The sequence below is a fragment of the Mustela putorius genome, unplaced genomic scaffold (genome assembly GCF_011764305.1).
Source record: "Mustela putorius furo isolate JIRA1106 unplaced genomic scaffold, ASM1176430v1.1 tig00003845_pilon_pilon_pilon, whole genome shotgun sequence".
In the NCBI taxonomy this organism is placed as follows: Eukaryota; Metazoa; Chordata; class Mammalia; order Carnivora; family Mustelidae; genus Mustela; species Mustela putorius.
In genome coordinates, this window is record NW_025421998.1 from 90,916,914 (window position 1) to 90,930,233 (window position 13,320).

At 41.2% G+C, this 13,320-nt stretch overlaps 1 protein-coding gene across 5 annotated transcripts in view; it reads right to left on the reverse strand.

Moving 5' to 3' along the window:
* DGKI (diacylglycerol kinase iota) overlaps positions 1-13,320 on the reverse strand; it is a 442,305-nt gene that overhangs the window by 186,610 nt on the left and 242,375 nt on the right. For all 5 annotated transcript variants that reach the window (XM_045063016.1, XM_045063015.1, XM_045063018.1 and 2 more), the window contains exons 13-15: positions 7,577-7,690; positions 6,032-6,169; positions 2,987-3,065 (exon numbers count right to left, since the gene is read on the reverse strand). In XM_045063016.1, the coding sequence (XP_044918951.1) occupies positions 2,987-3,065; positions 6,032-6,169; positions 7,577-7,690 (331 nt within the window). The remainder of the gene's footprint in view (positions 1-2,986; positions 3,066-6,031; positions 6,170-7,576; positions 7,691-13,320) is intronic.

A 13,320-nucleotide genomic window follows, 5' to 3' on the forward strand; every position in this document is an offset into this window, starting at 1 on the left:
ATTTTTTACTGGTGATTCTAAAAGTGTTTAAACAGTAATACCGCCAATAAACTATCTCAAATGCCTTTAATTATCCCCTGTGTTTGATGGGCTGTTTCACATCTATGCCAAAAATTGCTTCTGCAATTACATTTTCAGAGATTCTGCCCTAGTAAGATTTATATTTATTACCCATTTCATGTAGATAGATTAGCATAAATCCCAAGTACGTACACATACACACACACACACTCACACTCTCTCTCTCTCTCCCCTTTTATTAATACCTAATAGGTTATTCTATCCAAGCTCATTTTTTTTTTTTTTATAATGGCTCTCATGAGGCTTTGAGTCACCCTTCTGGTATTTCATGGCAAATGATACAAGTTTTGTCATGAAGTCTCACACTGAGCGTCTACATTTGAGAATAGTTTGAAGTCTCAGCTATTGGTGTTTTTGGCTTGAGAATAGCCACTTAATATCAAAAGAAATAAGTAAGTCTGCCCCTATTGAAAATGCAGCTATGTTATTTTTCTTTTCCTTTTGTAGGAGAGCCTGAGATTTCTTGATTATCCAGGTAAAAATGTGAAGAAAATTCAAATAAATAGAAAATAGTAAAAGCAAAAAAAAAAAAAAAAAAAAAAAGCTTGAGTAATTATAATTTTCAGCATAAATTAATGATTTTTAATTAATGAAAAGTCAATAGATTAACAGGTATTAATAAGTCCACACTTCTGGTATAAGGTTATTAACTAAACAACTAAACCTGACTTCAACATTTTCTCAATATTTATTTATATACCATCTTCATGAATACTGCAGAGTATCTCAGGAAACAATTCTCTTGTATCAGCTCTCCAGTGGCTGGTTTTCCTCAAAGGCACTTACACTAAGCCCCAACAATAACCTATTAAAAGACTAGTCTTTGAATCTTTTAACCAAATGTTTTATAATCACACATACATTAAACTATGTATACACACACATACACACACACACACACGTATACACCACAGTTTGCATATTCCTTTCTCAAATAAAGAAGTAGTCCCACTTAAAAAAAAAAAAATCACTTTCCTTCAAGAATTCTCTTCTAAGCCTGGTCTTTCTCCCTTGATATCTCTCCCTGCTTCCTTCACTCTGAGACACAAAAGTTTCATCACAGTACAAGGAAATGTATCATTAGAAAATTGTCAGATTAATTAGACAAAATATTAGGCTCCCGTGAATGAACTCATTGTCTGCCACTTACTCATTTAGGTCTCTTTTCATGCCAGGATGTCTATTTTGGAAGATTCATGCATTGGTGATAATTATAAGTATTGCTAAGAAACTGAAAGATTTTGCTAAGAAGCCCAAAACCAGAGTCTCCTGAAGAATATGAGGGGAAAAAAATGGGTTAAGAAATGAGGAAAGTAATCTTCATTTACTTCCCGAAATTAAGTCTCCTTAAGTATAGGGAGACCAACAGACTATAAATGTGGGCCCTACAGTAGGACTCCCTGAGCATCTATCTCCAAGAGCTGTCTATGACAGGGAGATGGGAGGTAGTAGTGTTTCGGATCTGGGTATGTGATATCTGTGGTACTGTTTTCAACCAAACTTTCAGAGAGAAAAGTCAAACTATGGCTTTCTCTTTGATCATCATCACTTTTATTTTATCTTACTTTTTTTTTTTCATTTAAATTCAATTACCCAAGACACGGATTTACATGGTAGATACAATTTACACCAATACGGATGGAGATGAAGAGTATTATGTTGAGTATTGTTTTTAATTGACATGGCATTTAACTCTCAAAGCCTCATGAGAGCAGGAAGGCAAAGCCTACCAAAACTGCTGATCTCAGTAAAAGAATTACAGGTTTGGACTTCACTTACAGTTTGTATTCTAACGCCCTTAATCCTACTACTCCACTCTTGACCTTTGTTGCGTAAGAGTGTTATCAGAATTTCCTCTGGGTTATTAGTAGAATGTGAACATTTGAATTCTTTTAGGTCTCTGTATTTCAAATTCTAGGAGTTAAAACCACTGACTCTCTTGAAGAATCTGGAGGAAAAGAAGTAAAATAATCCTCTCACGTATGTGTTTTATCTCACAACACACTCACTAACCTACTGCCCAGCATGATTTTGGTTATATATTAACTTATTCCTATGAGACTAGGTACAGATGTAGATACAGGCAAAGACACAGATATATGTAGTTACATTAATAAGAGATTTCGAGAGATGAAGAAACACCGGTGAATGAGCGTGAGCACGGACGTTTGGGGCTTCCAAACATAAGCCCAAATCCTCAACTTTCTCAGCTCTGAATGGCATAAGAAATTTTCTGATGAAGTATTTAACCACATGCCATTATTTCATCTTATTTCTCTTTCGAAAATAATTTTGTTCCCTCATCTTGTCTCCATCTCTTCCAGCCCTTGAAATTACCACCGGTTCTCATTTGTCCCTCTAGCTTGTCCAGCGGGCATTCCCAGCACCTCTGTCACCAATCCAATCACCAGCCTTTCTTTCCACCTCAACACTCATCAGCTCCCCTACTGTTCCTTAAGATGACTGCTATCTCTTTCTCACACACAGGGAGGACTTGTATGTTTTTGCTGCCAGATTTCAATGTCCCTGGTTTATAAAATGTTAACAATCGGTGGTTCAGCAAGCTGTGAATATCCAAATGATTTGAATGAAAGAAGATTTATCTCTTCCTAGTAGTTCATTAACCCCAAAGTTTCGAGTCAAACTTAAAAATCAGCGTTCTGAGACCGGGACTATCCATCTGTGTCGTCCTTTACATCTCTGAGACCCTAAACAACTAGGTCTCAGGGCCCGATCTGTAACAAGTCCCTATCTTATTCTAGCTCCCAGGGTCATCATGAAAGTTAAAATGAACAACACTGACGCACACTGTCAATATTTAAGTGATATACAAACAGAAGGGAACATGCAAAACACCTGCTGGAAACTTCCTCCCTGGGAGATGGAAATGGGACGTTGTCCTCACCTCTGGATTCATGGAACTCCAGTGTGACGTGGGCATCAAATCCGAGGCTGAAGTAATTATTGAAAACATTCAGAGGAAGCTGCAATGATGAACAAAGTACAGGTGAAGTGGTGCGTGACCAGGCAGAGAGAGTAAAATAAAGCCTAATGCCAGACACCTGTCTCCAGGGCAGTCCCTGGGAAAGAGAGAAGTCACAACCGGAGGGAGAAGGTGTTTGCATATGAGGAACAAGGGATTTTTTAATTCATTAGTGAAAGCTCAAATCAAATAAGACTCCCAAGAATTTTAAGTAGTATAGGAAACAAGCAATGCAGATACAAATTATTAAATGGGAACTCTTCTTGTGGATATTAAATAAGAGAGCCCAATTAAGCTGAGGGGAAGCACAGCCCCAATAGCTACAAAGAATGACTCACTAAGCAAACTCAGAAAGTCAATCCGAATGGAAGGGTCATGTGTAAGCTAATCCGTGGATAAACTTATTGAGAATTTACGGCCAGCATATTAATACTGCAACTTTAAATAAATAATATTTAATATGTTTCCACTTCCATTTTTTAAAATCCTTTTTTGACATAAGTCATAAGCAACAAGGCAGTGGGAAACATTTAGCTACCCCTGATCTATACAGAAAAAAAAATTTATGTGTATAGACATATTTATCAGTATTATTCAGATTTCGATTTAGTCTGTCCGACCTTTTATCTCTAATATGATCATGAAATACATAGACACAGATGTGGGTACACACACAAGTCTTCCTAGAGTCCTCTGGGTCCCTGGTTGCTACCACTGCAAGCTTAGTAAAGGTGAGGACTATGCAACCTAAAATCCTTCAACAGAACTGGAAAACTTAGGTGCTTTTAAGGCTTCCATGTTAAACAATGAGAAAGCACATGGAAAATGCTAGAAAGGAAACGGTGGCTCTTCTACTTTCCCTTCCGCAACTCAGAGTGGAAGGTAAATGTTAGACCAAAGAGAGAAGCATCTCAGCTTGGAGAATGTTTCCAGATAATTATCAGATTTAGCCTCCAGATAGAAATATACTTCTCTTCTGTTAGAAGTAAGTGTTTAACCCTTAAGATTTCAAAAGTAAGTTTATTACAGGGTTTCTTATGCCCCTTGACCAGTAAAACTTTGTTTGATTAGAGTGAGGACCTTATCGCATTAAGAGATAAATGAAATGAGAGGGAGAGTAACAGGAAGACAGATATTAATACAGAAGGAAAGAAAACAGATGGCCTTCATATCCAATAGAAATAAAGAATGAACCGCCCATGAAAGGCCCTGAGTCAGAGCTTATCATAAATTTGGAGGTCAAATCAGTCCCTTTAGAAATGTCTACAACTGGCTGGAGAGCAGGGGAGAAACTAAACACAGAATAATGCCAAAATCTTGTCTCATTCTCCTGGCTTCATATTTGAGAATGTCTAGTTCCTGCACTTAAACAAAATACCAAGCCTTAGTAACAACAGCAAGGGCTGGTGATCTTGCCAAAAGCACAGATATATTCATCCCTACCATTTATGCTTTCTTGGCTACAATTCTAACCCATGTCTTAGCATTCACCAATAGCTTTAGGAGAACATCTGGTCACCATCCCCTAAATAATATCCCAATTTATTCCATTATTAAGTTCATATTCATATTTTCCAGGAAAAATTGCCCCAATTTCCTATATATCTCCTCAAAAATCCAGTTTTTCAAAACCCTTAATTATCTGGATTAGTGTTCTCTGGCTGTACCAAGGAGTCTTTCCATTTTGTAAGCTGTCAGGTGGAGACTTAAATAGAGATTTTGACTGAGGGCCTAAGCATTCTAATCTTGGTGGGGAAAGGACCTTAAAATTTCCGTATGGCATAATTCTTTTCACTTTGGCTCTATCCTACCCAGTTTCTGTAAGTCGAACACATCAGAAAGAAGTATTGTATCCCAAGGTGATAACTGCAGTTTCAAACAACACTGTGACTTAGGAATGCAAATGTATGAAGCAGTCATGGTATCTATTAGAAACCTCACAATTTCTGGATCATGGCTTAGGAGAAAAAACGTGAGGACAAGATAAAACATACTTTAACCTATTTTAGCCAAATAATAAACTTGAGTGTTTATCACCCTTGGTCAGGATCACGGTGCTACTGAGTGACTAGGTTTTGGTTTGGTTTAAAAGGATATCTTGTTCAATTTATTTTAAAGTGGAAATGCCTATGACATGTGGGCTCAACCAATGGCATAATCCAATAAAGCAGGGACGCCACTGGAAGTACAGATCCAGGGCCTTAACCCTGCATTTACTTGATCAGAGTCAATGGAGACTGGGCCCCATAATTTGCACATGGAGGTTCTTGTGCAAAACTTTGAAAACACTATCACCAAAGAAAAGTGGAAGGTAATATGCAGGAAGTGACTATTTGGCAATGTGTCAGATTTATCTGAAATTGAGGCCAGAACTTAGAACCAAATGTTCTCCTGGGGCTGTGCATTAACATATGTACTACTGTGTCTCTTGGTTTGTCTTGGGTGGAAATGAAAGTTCAGTCACTGAAGGAAAAATACTAAGTGAAAATATTTACTTGGGGATCTTCAAGTCCCAACCAAGTGATGAAGCTGACTTACTTCATACTTGCTTCACATAAGAGAGATTTAATAGGAGACTACAAATCTCAGGAGGTTATCTTCCCATTGAAACACCACATGCTTAAAGCTTCAGAACACCCATCCATAGTTTTCACCTTCTAATAGGTCATGGGTTTGCAACGCCTGACAGATTAGAAAATGAATACATTCTTTCTGGTGTGGAAACTGAGGATGGAGAACAGCTCCCTGAGCTCTGGAGGCAGATAGGAAATCTCAGTCTTTAGAGGTCTGTGGGGCAGAATCATGGAAAAGTGTTACCCTACAGGCCTAGTAGCCATAAACTCAAACACCAATTCCTGTGATGTCATAGGAAGGAATCACCATATGCCTCTCCAGCCAGGACTGCACTTCCTGTGACTCAGGTACACGTTCGAGGCTTCCCTTCTGGGGAAGAAAGAACTCTCTCACCTTACAGACGCCATCTTCAAGTTCTTCTGGAGGCAAGTCTGGGTTTCTTTCCACATGGAGGTTCCAACGATCTAGCTGTACAATTGTCCCATCTTCTACTTGGCAAAGGATCTTAGAGACAGGTTCATCAGTGTAGCCCTAAAGAATCAAAGAATATACCCATTGCCACCTAGAGCAACGAACAGTGTAACCAAAGCCATTTCCTGCAAGCAAGAGTTCTTCTGCTATAGTTCCCTGTTTGTTTTGCAATTAGCAAGGCTGGGTTCCCTTGAAGTACTTAGAATCTAAGACAAGAGTCACCAGTAACATGCGTAGTGCAATACTGCTCTAACTGGTTTGAGGTGAGGAGTAATTTTTGCCAGTACCAAGGACCAAGAGTCACAGGTAGACATCTGGAGGCCATGCTGGAGGGTCACTTCTGTCAAAATGAAAACAGGAGTCCCCTACATGCCACTAGAGGCATCTGAGAGATACACAGAAAAACTGTGTATGGAAAAGGAGGAAAAGAATCAAGGTGGCACAGAATAGATGATTTTTTCTGTTACCACCTCTTCACCTCTCCCTAACCCTATAGTGGGACACTGTTCTTTGCATGGCCTAAGGCGAGTCTGTCTGAGGCACAGCCCTCTTAGGCAACCACTTACTCCCTGAGCATGTGTTACTGCAGCATGAATATTAAGGATACTCAAGTCACTGATGTGGATGAAAGATGTTAACAGCGATCAACCTATTTACATGAAGCAACTAATGTATTATTATTATTTCTACTATGCCCACTTGAAAAATATAAAAAAGACCTGTAGGAGGTTAATTCACCCAATAACCAAATGAGTATCTGCTAATATCTGAAGATAATTATCACCCAAGCGAGGTTAATTCACACAAAGGTCAAATTGTTATCTGCTAAGATTTGATGATAATTTTCATGGAGCCTAGCCCAACCTCTCTTATGAGTAGATAAAAAGCTGGTGGGGCTGCCTATGTTAGCAAGGTGTGCCTTCTTGCTATCTTAACTCTGTAAAAAAAAAAAATTAATAAAATGACTGGTTAGTAACAGGTAAACTTCTTCCACTAAGCTTGCCTGAAGTCGGCTCTCTGGTGGAAAGGACAGCTGGCCACCTGGACAAAAGAGCCATGATGACACCAACCAGAAAAACAAATCGTCCCCCAAATCTGTAACTCTCCCAAAGCAGGAACTGTAATCTGAACCAGATTTGGTATTCTGGCCAGGGCTAAGGGTCAAGATCAAGTCAGGTCTTCACATGAAGACTTGAGGCCAACCCACCCAACCACCTTTCAATGGATACCTCAAGAAGCCCTAGGCCTATGTATTAACCCCCATCTTTATACCCCACTTTCTTCTCTAGATGATTCTAAATTTAAACTGAAGAAGGTCCCAGATGAAATCATGATGCGTGGGTGCCGATTCTCAATTCTAACTTATTCTTTGAACAGCGGTAGCATAGCCCCCTTCCATTAGAACATCTGCAGCTTCACGGTCTCTCCTACCTGACAGCATGGGCAGCCCCTGAGGGCAGTTCTTACCCCTCCCCAGTTGAGAGTTCGGGCCAGGTCGTTCCCAGTCCCCAGAGGAAGGACCCCGACGGGAGGCTGAGGGCTCAGCTGTAGTTCATCCAGAATAGAAAGGATCCAGCCCACCTACAGACATTGTGGAGGCCAGAAGGGATATAAGAAAGATAGGTAAGTGACAAAGACAACCTGAGACGAAAGCTTTACACTGGCTCTGAGCCAAAAGGCTGAGATGCGATAGAGAAGAAAGTTTTAAAAAGCAAATGAAATGGCGTGACTTTTCTTTCAAACATATATATTTGAATCTAGTGTCCAGGAAACAGACTACTTATCTGAAACGGTTTTAAAATGGTGAGTCTCTTAAAAGGAGAAGGACTGTTCGTATGTGCTGTCTTAGAAGCAGAACCAGACCCAATCATCTGTATGTTTAACTTGGAATCTACCTTAAAATTTAGAACAGTTTAAAATTTTTAGGGAGGTTTATGATACAGGCACTGGAGACAATACGAGACTCAGAATCAGACTGAATTTCAATCCTGGCTCATATTGGCTACATAATCTTGATTAAATTACCTAACCTCACTGAGATTTATTTATCTGATTTTCAAAATGGAGATAATGCCTACCTCACAAGACTGTTTACAGATTTAACTCAAATGTATATAAAGCCCTCGATGTGGTCCATATAAGCACTCATTAAATACTTACTCTCCAAAACATCATTGTAGAAATTAGTAGCGTTTTCCTAAATATCCCTATATTCTTTTTAATGAAACATCATGAAAACATAATTATGGTTGGTCCTAGTACTTATTACAAGTTTAGTTAGAAAATGGATACTTACATATTAGAATCATATTCCCATTTAATCTTTTTCTAAGATAAACAATACTTTAGGCTTGGTCTCATAACTATTTAGAATAATTACTCCAAACCCAGAAATAGCAAAAAGAAAGTTGCATATTCTCACAATGTCATACTCAAATAGTGTTTCACAGGCCTAAGAACTTTATGACTGTAGGTTAACAGGAATGTTTGTCCTGTGGAGATATGAATGTTGACAATAAAAGATTATGTTGAAGATTTGGTCTTATTCCCCCATAAGGCCATAAACCAATTATGTCTCAAATTTAGAAAAATTATTTTGGTATAACTACATAATCCTTTCCCTCTACTTCTCCAATAAATCAACTTTATCATCTTGCTGGTTTCTTCATTAAAGACCTAACTAAATTTGACATGTATTTATTCTATATTTGTGTGAGTCCTATTCAAAATTATTTTGAAAATTATACTTTGACAGTACATTTATTGAACACTACTACATACAAAACACAGAACTAAGCAAAAGAAATAAGACGAATGAGCTGGGCTAAGATAAGTAAGGCAGATGGCTGCTCTCAGGGAGCTTATAGTGAATAAAAAGAGGGACCTACCATTGCTGATTCCTGAGCAAAGCTCTGTAACCATATTATTGAAGTTCAAAACAATTCTGTAAGGTAGGAATGATTCTCATCTCCATTTGATAGATGCAGAAGCCAAAATTTGGAAGATTCAATGACTTCCTTAATATCAATACAATACAACTGGCATTCAAAATCAGGTACACCAAACACCACCGCTAACCTCTTAACCACTGTGGTGCAGGGAGCCTTTAAATAAAGACCTAAATTCTGTTCTGGAATATGGCCTGGATATGGCCTGACTGTGCTGGAGACAGTGGCTTTTGTACTTTTGAAATCTTTGGAGTGATGGAGAAGTCTTAGAAATTACTCGATCAAATTCAGTTAATTTGCAGATTTATTAATAAATGAGGTGCAAAGAGGTTATGTAATTGGCTCAAGGTTTTAAGCAACAAGGAGTGTTAGCATAGGAATCTTATCAGGTCTCTTGATTGCTTCTAGAGACTCCATCCTTTCTCTACCCCAATATTTCGTCCCAGGATGTAAAACTTGACTGTCCATCAAGAAGCCTAAAATTGTGTTTATCTTCTAGAAGGGCATATCACGATGGTCTCCCAATATGACGGACTAAAACTCCAGAGTAAAGAAGAACCCGGAAGTCCCTCCATTCCCTCAAACCAGGCAAATCTCTTGTGGATGACTCCTTAGATTCTGACCCCACGTGTTCCTAGTCCTTCTACAGACGGTAGTAACAAAGCTTGCTGTCGAAGTGTGGGTCAGATGCTAACGCGTGCTGATGCCTGTGCCCATCCCCGCGCCGCTGAGAGCACAGGCTGCACGCAGTAAGTAGCTCCCCTCTACGAAACGACAAGACGGGGAAACAGCAATCCCAGCATCAGGGATCACCGACGACAGATGCAAACAGTCCTGCACAGACCCAGCGCCTCTCGGAGATGCAACAGAACACAGTGGAAATTTGAATCCAACAACCCCTGTCTCTTTAGAACTTTCTCCAAGAGGTGAAAGGCAGTCTCTTTAGAACTTTCTCCGAGAGGTGAACACTCAGGTTGCCCCTTACGAATTGTACTCACAAGTCAGTCTACTTTCTTTCAGGTAGATTTAAGTTACACATTTTTTTTTTTTTTAAATGCTCAGGTGAAAACAGTCTCTTTTCCTGGTAAAGATAATGTCATGTGGTCACATCTCCAATGCCCACTGCGTTCTAGGCACAATGACAAGAAAAATACATCTTCAGGGACCAGAAGCAAACCAAACACAAAATGGCAGGCCAATGAAGCCAGGAGTTTAGCTTCTGTCTGATCATAGGGAGTAAGAGGTCACCCCTCCTGGCAGGAGGCCATATATGAAAGAAGCTCCCTCTGGAAAAGGGTGTGAAGGAGCCCTGCTTGAGGCATCACCCAAAGACAGTGGAGACGCATGGAGGCTGGAAGGAGAAAGCCTCTAAGTGGTGGGCCCACCTTCCCACCAGCTCACTGGCAGACCTCCAACACAGGACATCTCCCCAGGCTGGGTGCCTGAGTCACCTCCAGGAAACCTGCTCGCGTCTCAAGAGCGTTGGAAACCATACAAACAACTAGGAAGGAAGAGTGAAAGGAGGGAGACAAAGTAAAGAGAAAGGCAAGAACACGATAAAACAACTTCCTCTGGAGAGAAGCCTGCAAAGAAAAATTGTAACTTGGGGAAGAAGGCTAATGCCAAGATGGACGGGAAGGTGGGGTTAGTCCACAGCACATGAAACAAAAACACTTTTCGAATGAGACTGAAATGAGTGTCCCGTAATGTCCATAAATTGATGGGTATCATCTAATAATCCTTTCATCAGGATATAGCCTTCATTCAGACCTTCTGAAGGGCCTCCTGTTCTCTCAAAGTCGCCAAGAATCCATGTGACCCTGTGCTATCTGGTTCCTCGGAGAGGCGGGAGCCCTCAGGACACGTGGACTTCTCACCCTCCCTCTTTCTCTTTCTCTCACACCTGGCCCAAGCAGAAAAGGAAAATGTATAACTGATTTGAAGGAAAGGATCATCCCCTTTCTTAGCAACTGATTTAAGAACTGCATAGATACATCCTACCTTCTTTGTCCAATGGCCAAATATTCTATTTTTCCCCTGAAAACAATCAGGGAGGTTTAGGGTTCCATCATCACATAGCCCTGGAGTCACCAGATGTCACCTGCCTTTCAGAGTCAAGATAGGTCATGAAATTCTCTCAAGTCCATCAGTGTTGGACTAACAATAGTTCTTTGGCAGAGGGGGGTCTGTATCGTGGCTTTGTACCATCCTTAATAGTTTTTCGCACCCAAGAGATGTATGACCCCAAACCGGCTTCCTCAGAAGGCCACAGAATGTAGGGCTAAAGGGGAAAACGGAGCCCATCACACATTGGCTGGGCAAGTTGAGGTAAGCCACTCAATCTTTCCAAGTTCCCAAGACTCTTAGGGTTTTGTTACCAGCTAAATGACATGTAAACATTACGTAGCATCTGCCTCACATAAGGAAATGCTTAATTAACATTAGCTGCTACGATTAAGCTTTATTTTTTTTTCCTTTTTACTTCCTTTTCCCAGAAGCAAAATGCCCTCCTTCTGTCTCTCCACTTAAAACTGAACCTCAGGGTCACAAATCAATGCCACCTCTGACTGCCATCAATCCAAAGTTTTCCAGAGACTATCCAATGCAGAAAACCCAAGCTGTGCTAAAGCAGAAAAGTGTTACAGAGAGAGAGAGAGAGAATGTAAAAAAAAAAAAAAACCACAACAGCAGGAGACAGATCTTAATAATCTATATCTGTCCTTAAAAAGCAAAACACTATAAAAGATCTTCTGGGACAAGGCTGTTACCACAGCCTCTCTCTTACCCGGAACCGCTCCTTCAAGGAATCTGGGCTTCGGGTATGTGGCCGGGATTGTTTGTTAAGCTTTCCCCAAATTGTCTCCACCAGTCATCCTGGACCCCTTCAGTTAGATGTAATTAACCGCAAAACATAGCACTCGGTATATTTTCCACCACAACTGAAGAAAACGATCCAGACTGGGTGAAATCATTTCCCGGTTTGCAATGTTCTGTCCTGCCTTTGTGTCAGGAAGGGCAGGGCTGCCCCATATGGAAGGCCAGGCTCCTGGGCTTTGTCCCTGAGCAGAGCAGCCGGCGGTGAGGGCTGCCCGCAGCTGGGGAGCGCAGCCACTCCTGGTGCGGTGCATGGGGTACCCGAGCCGTCACCCGGTGTGGGCCTGGCACATGCGGAGCACCATCGTCCTGCGATGTACTAACATTAGAGCCGGCTGAGGGGCTGGGAGAACAGCGAATGGGCACTTTCTTTGACCAGACCCGGTACACATTGCATTGCCTTCTAGGCTGGCGAAAAGTGAAGATGGACATAGTGAGAGATCAAAAGGAAACAAGGCCAACATTTCTGACCTGAAAGACCATCAAGGCAGCACTTAAGTTCAAATCGCCCTCTCAGATGTGTACACCACGAGTCTTCCTTTTGATATTTTATGTTTGTACTTCATAGCTTACAAGTACTCACATGTTAAATGTTTTTAAAGTCAGCCCTAAAGAAATCCAGATAGGAGGGGAGAGAGATGGGGAGGCGGGTGAAGAGACAGAGATAAGCTGAGGCTTTGGGAGGAAAGAGGCTCGGAATGGTGGGCTTGTCACTGTCAGTTCAAGGGAAATACACTTTCTTCCCTGCTGCGGCTGCAGTAAGTCAGGGCACGGAGGAGCCTCTTGTTTGGGGTGTATCCTCATCTAGGGAAGACAAGTGATCAAGCAATAAAACACGAAGTGGATGGCCCGATCGTTTAATTCCAGGCCTTTGGAAAGACGTTCACACGGTCAAGGGCGGACCAGCAGACCCAGCCCCATTACCAAAGTCAGCAGCCAGATAGGTAGGGATCACATCACACAGGAAGGGGCGGGTATGTGTGCCTCTGGGGTCTTGGCCCACATGCCCTCCAATATTTAAGCTATGTGGAGCTGGATAGGCAGAGACGTGGCGAAGGATGGGAAAGAATATACAACTGCCGCATGACCCCAAAAAGCAGCTCGTTTATAAACATGAAAGTCTGAGATCATTCCTGAGTCAGGGGAGTTTCCTTCCAGCCTAGAGATAGAAGGTGAGATGAGCCCATCCAATAACTGCAACCATGCGGCCACCCTGGGGCTGTGCTAACCAGTTCCAAAGAGACCACACCTGCACTGTTCACTGCGCCTCCACTGACCACACGTGGCAACTGAGCACTGGAACGTGTCTGATACAAACTGGAGGTGCGGGATGGAGAAATATACGCCGCATTTTGAAGACAGCACGCATTGAACAGAAATGATCTCATC